This window comes from Physeter macrocephalus, chromosome 6 (genome assembly GCF_002837175.3).
Source record: "Physeter macrocephalus isolate SW-GA chromosome 6, ASM283717v5, whole genome shotgun sequence".
Lineage (NCBI taxonomy): Eukaryota > Metazoa > Chordata > Mammalia > Artiodactyla > Physeteridae > Physeter > Physeter macrocephalus.
In genome coordinates, this window is record NC_041219.1 from 59,322,966 (window position 1) to 59,329,120 (window position 6,155).

The following is a 6,155-nucleotide window of genomic DNA, read 5'->3' on the forward strand; positions in this document are numbered from 1 at the left end:
TCAGCACATTTTTTTTTCCCCAAACAGGTTTTATAGACTGGCTGAGCCAGTGTGATTGTTCCAGGGAGAAATAAATTTGAGGAAGTGAATAGAAGCCCTACCCTGGTATACCACCTCCGCCTGAGGCCCCAAAAGGTGATTGGCTGCGGCATCAGCCATAGCTCCATATATATGCTACAGTGGGTGAGCAGACCTCTGGTTCCTGGTCCTGAGGAACCTGTCCCACCCACAAAGATGTGGGCTCAACTCCTTTTAGGAATATTGGCCTTATTGCCAGCCATGGCAGAAAAACACCTCCTGTAAGTGGTTGGTGTCAGCGTTGATTTAGGGCAGGCGGCTTGTTCGTCTATCCTTCTCACATATAACTATGGGGAACAGGAGATAACCTCTGGTTTATTTTAATTTCCTTCTCATCTTTTCCCTTCTTTGGTTTCACTTTTCCTTTACCCAGAGAGAAAAGGTAGGATGACAGGAAGAAACTTAAAAAAAAAAAAGATTAAAATATAGTAGTCTCCCAGTACCCTGTTCTCTGTAAGAGAACTAATTTCCTCCTTGGTACCCTAGGTCCAGGTTCTCAATGATGGTCTACTGGTGGGAGGTTTAAGGCTGTACACTGAGTTATTTGTTACTTTTCTGCTTTTCCCTTATAGAAAATAAGGCTCATAAAGACAGGGGCTTGGTCTGTTTAATTCATTGCTATATGCTGAGTGCTCAGGAGAGGGTTTAATTTTGTATTAAATAGATGAATCAATACTGTCCTGAAATCCTTTTGCTTCCTCAATAGAAACTACCTGGTGACATTACCAGCTCAGCTTAAGTTCCCTTCTACTCAGAAAGTTTGTTTGGATCTGAACACTGGGTACAATGATGTAAAATTTACTATTAGTCTGGAGACCAAGGGCAAGACCCACACATTGCTAGAACATTCTGGATTGAAGACGAGGCACTTACATTGCAAGTCCTTTTTGGTAAGTACAGGCTTAGCCCAACTGTAGTCCTCAACTTTTCTATTCTCCTCCCTGGGTATTCAGTATAATTTCTCTTTAAGTATGTTTTCTGTAATTTTACTTTTGCCATGGCCTTTAAACCTATCTCTCCTAAACTTCAATTCCTGGACATAACTTCTGATATTATTCTCTGGCAACTTTTTAATGGCTCTACCCTTGCTACCCCCATCTAACTCATTTCTTTCCTTTGATTCTCCCTCTTGGCTTGAGACGGGTTGATTCTGTTCCCCCAATCTCCTACTCGTCCCCAGAGCTCCCTTGTCTTGGCCAGGTACCACTTCCTTCTGGTGGCACAGAAGAAGTAGCCACGGTCTGGGTGAGAGGAACTGGAAATAAAATCAACTTTGAGGAGAAGAAAAAGGTCCTAATTCAGAGGCAGCAGAATGGCATCTTTATACAAACTGACAAACCTGTCTATAACCCAGGGCAGCAAGGTAAGAGGCACACAGATGGGATGAGACAAAAGCCTGGGAACAGCTGCACCCATCGGTAGAGGGGCTTTGCGGGTTGGTGGCAGGCCAATGGACCAAGGAAGAGAGGGGGGTCTGGAGGGATGAAGGGTTGTGGGCGTTGAGTACATGCAGTACTACAGGCGCAAAAGACTAGTTGGTGGAGTTGCTACTGTGTGTGTGTGTATCTAAAACAAAACACAGGGCTTCCCTGGTGGCGCAGTGGTTGAGAGTCCGCCTGCCGATGCAGGGGGCGTGGGTTCGTGCCCCGGTCCGGGAGGATCCCATGTGCCGCGGAGCGGCAGGGCCCGTGAGCCATGGCCACTGGGCCTGTGCGTCTGGAGCCTGTGCTCTGCAACGGGAGAGGCCACAACAGTGAGAGGCCCGCGTACCGCCAAAAAATAAAAATAAAAATAAAAATAAATAAATAAAACAAAATACAGGGGATCCCCCCGGTGGTCCAGGGATTAGGACTCGGTGCTTTCACTGCTGTGGGCCTGGGTTTGATCCCTGGTCGGGGAACTAAGATTCCACGAGCCGAGTGGTGTGGCCAAAACCACAAGTAAGTCAATAAATAAAATAAAACAAAATACACATTTCTCTTGGAATGGAATTTGGCAGGTGTAACTGGATCCCTGGTTCTCACAGCAAGCTGCTTGTGTACAAATCAGAAAACATCATCAAGGGCATTTGGCCAGAGCCCTGTGATTCGTATTTGTTCCTTCTGCCTTAGAAGGGGATTCCATTCTAAGGTTTCAAAGTCAGGAGCCATGAAGAAAAAACCGTTGGGGGCGTGAGCTCTCTCTCAGACTAGGTTTTATTACAAAAGCAAAACCCGATGGGATTTTTCTGATTAAGAAGTATGTGTGAGGAAGCAGCAAGGGTGGAAGAAAGAAAGATGCTGAGGGGAAAAAAAATCCCCTTTGCTAATGAGGCCTGTTTCCTCCTAGTGCATTTTCGCATCGTCACCCTCACCAGCAACTTTGTTCCAGTGAATGACCAGGTGAGAATTTAGAAGAGGGACAGGGAAAGGGAAAGGGGTAGGGCTGACCGAGAGAGAACAGGGAAGAGGAGGAGATTCCTTCCAGCGGGGGAGGCCCTCTAGGTGCAGAACGCTTGTGGGAACTGGAGTTCTAGACTCCGGGCACACATCCATATCGTCCCCGCCCTTGACTGCCTGAAAACATGCAGAGGCATCTAGCTGCCATGTCTGATAGCTGAGAACATCAATTAGGTTAACATTCCTGAGAGATGGTTCCATTTGCTGCTGTTTTTTAAGAGTTTCTTGCAAACTTCGAGACTTTCCCTCCAGGAGTGACACCTAGTGGCTTTGCAGTTCAAATACTAAGAAATAATTCAGGAGTGTATTTAACAGAAGGAAGAAATAAGAATATCCACCCCCACCATCCTTTTTTTTTTTTTTTTTTTTTGCTATGAGGCAAGGTAATTTATAGAGAAGACAATTCTTTTAAGGCAAAGTTCTGTTGCCAAAGGTAAAAATGTAACACTTGGTGAATACTTAAATTTTCCTTGAACTACCTGATCACTAGAATCATTAGCCTTATGATAGGTTTGCTCTCAATTTTTTTTTTTTCTTGTGTCATTTCTAAGTGCTTTTGAAAGACCTCTCAGACACCCCTGGCTGTCTTCTTTTTCCTTCAGTTACAGCCCATGTATTCAAATGAAAATTTTAAAGATAATTTTGGAGAAATCATTACTTATATTTCCATCTCCATGTTTTCAGAACTGCTGTTTCCTTTCCCAGTGCACAGGGAAGCTATAAGCTTATTATTAATTGGTAGCCTCCTCCAACCACTACTTTCTTTCCCGATTTAGAATTCCTTTCAGTTTCTTCTTCCTATCAGCTGTATTCTTTATCAGTTGGGTGTAATATTAAGTACTTACTTCTTAAACAGAGTGTTGATTCCAGAGATGAAAAGAGGGTATGCAAGGGTTAAAGTGTAGCCACAGCCAGTTATTTTAGACTCTACTGCCCCCTGGAGGTTGATCTCATTAGTTACCCCTGTTACATTTTCTTTGCTCAAATTGGGCCGAAATGCTGAGAGGTGCTCTGATTTCCATAGCTATGCTCTATTTCTGTTTTCAAATTACTCCTTCCTCCTCACACCGTTTCTTTAGTCAGCCCCCGCTCCAAGTTCCAACTTGAAATACTGAAAATTTGAAACACTGAATTTGAAACTCCAAACGAAACACTGAAATTAACTAAACATTTTTTCTAGGTAACAGAGTGGCAAAAATTGCGAGTTTACAAAGCTCAAGATTTTATCCTCAAGCAACTGAAGCATACATGATACTGATTCTATCTAGCTTGGTTGCTACACCCATTTATTCAGAAACCTCAGGCAGCTTCCAGTGCAAATGTTATCTTCCTAGTTGAACACTTGTTTCCTTCCAGAGACTGCTTCTGCCTGACTGGTGTCCAAATCTGCTTCTTGACTCCCTGTGTGAGAAAAGTACTTTGCTATCTGAGGAACTGGGTTTTTTTTGTTTGTTGTGTTTTTTTGTAGAATTTATAGCAATCCACAGTAATCTCAGTGATACTTGCCTCCTTATTGTGTAAAGAGCCCGGTTTGTACATGTCCTATTCTTCCCTTCAGGAAGGAAGGCAGAATATTCTCCCCACCCCTTAACTGCCACCCCAAATGTGCCACTTTGGCATGTGGATTATTTTGAGCTGAAGGCAATCAAGGTCCCAGAGAGTCAGGAGAAACTTTTACTTCTTTCTTAAATGCCTAAAAGAATGTAGATGGGGGTGGGGGGTGTGCAAGGGTGGGATTGGGCCAGAAAGAGAGCTATTGCCTGAGATAACGTTTTTTTACTTTCCAGTTTTATTGAGATATAATTGGCATACAGTACTGTGTAAGTTTAAGGTGTATGATATAATGATTTGACTCACATCATGAAACTATCACAATAAGGTTAGTGAACATCTATCATCTCACATAGATACAAAATTAAGGAAGTAGAAAAAAATTTTCCTTGCAATGAGAACTCCTAGGATTTAATCTCTTAGCAACTTCCATATATAACATGCAGCAGTGTGAATTATATTTAGCAGGTTATATATTACATCCCTAGTACTTATGTTTCCTGTAACTGGAAGTTTGTACCTTTTGACCATCTTCATCCAATTCCCCAACCTCCCATCCCCTGACTTGGTAGCAAATAAATCTGATCTTTTTCTTTGCCACGCTGAATGGCTTGCAGGATCTTAGTTCCCTGGCCAGGGATTGAACCCGGGCCTTCGGCAGTGAAAGCGCCGAGTCCTAATCATGTACCGCAGGGAATTCCCAAATCTGATCTTTTTCTATGAGTTTGTTTGTTTTTTAAGTATAATTGACCTACAACACTATGTTAGTACCTGTTGCATCACATAATGATTTGATATTGCTAAACATTTCAAACTGATCTCCATAAGTCCAGGTGGCATCTGTCACGCTACAAAAATATTACATAGATTTGGACTATACTCCCCACACTGTACATTTCATTCCTATGATTCATTTATTTTGCAGCTGGAAATTTGCACCTCTTAATCACCCTCACCTATTTCTTTCCTTTTTGCACCCCACACCCCTCTGACAACCACCAGTTTGTTCTCTGTATCTATGACTCTGTTTCTGTTTTGTTATGCTTGTTCCTTTGTTTTGTTTTTTAGATTTCACATATATGTGAAATCGTACAGTATTTGTCTTTCTCTGTCTGGCTTATTTCACTTAGCATAATGCCCTCTAGGTCCAACCATGTTGTTGCAAATGGCAAGATTTCATTCTTTTTTATGGCTGAGTAATATTCCATTTTATATATACATATATATATATATATATATATATATATATATATATATAACATCTTCTTTTTAAAATTTGGTTGCATTGGGTCTTCATTGCTGCGTGGGCTTTCTCTAGTTGTGGCGAACGGGCTACTCTTCGTTGCGCTGCATGGGCTTCTCATTGCGGTGGCTTCTCTTGTTGTGCAGCACGGGCTCTAGGCATGCAGGCTTCAGTAGTTGCAGTGCGTGGACTCAGTAGTTGTGGCTCGCGGGCTCTAGAGCACAGGCTCAGTAGTTGTGGCACATGGGCTTAGTTGCTCCACGGCACGTGGGATCCTCCCGGGCCACGGCTTGAATCCATGTCCCCTGCATTGGCAGGTGGATTCTTAACCGCTGTACCACCGGGGAAGTCCTGCCCATTTTTTTTTTTTTAAATCGGGTTGTTTTTTTTGATGTTGAGTTGTATGAAATCTTTGTATATTTTGTATATTAACCCTTTATCAGATATATCATTTGTAAATATCTTCTCCCATTCAGTAGGCAGCCTTTTCCTTTTGTTGATAGTTTCCTTCACTTTGAAAAAGCTTTTTAGTTTGATGTAGCTCAATTAAAAATTTTTTGCTTTTTCTTCCCTTACCTGAGGAGACATATCCAAAAAATAATTACTAAGACCAATGTCAAAGAGTTTACTGCCTATGTTTTCTTCTAGAATTTTTATGGTTTCAGGTTTAACATTTAAGTCTTTTTTTTTTTTTTTTTTGCGGTACGCGGGCCTCTCACTGTTGTGGCCTCTCCTGTTGCGGAGCACAAGCTCCTGACGCACAGGCTCAGTGGCCATGGCTCACGGGCCCAGCTGCTCTGCGGCATGTGGGATCTTCCCGGACCGGGGCACGAACCCGTGTCCCC

The 6,155-nt window shown here is 42.6% G+C and overlaps 1 protein-coding gene across 1 annotated transcript in view; it reads left to right on the forward strand.

The window, feature by feature from the left end:
• Positions 1-201: 201 nt before the first annotated feature.
• A2ML1 (alpha-2-macroglobulin like 1) overlaps positions 202-6,155 on the forward strand; it is a 47,078-nt gene continuing 41,124 nt past the window's right edge. Inside the window, exons 1-4 of the mRNA XM_007101838.3 lie at positions 202-299; positions 785-968; positions 1,279-1,441; positions 2,407-2,459. Of these exons, the coding sequence (XP_007101900.2) occupies positions 235-299; positions 785-968; positions 1,279-1,441; positions 2,407-2,459 (465 nt within the window). The 5' untranslated portion in view covers positions 202-234. The remainder of the gene's footprint in view (positions 300-784; positions 969-1,278; positions 1,442-2,406; positions 2,460-6,155) is intronic.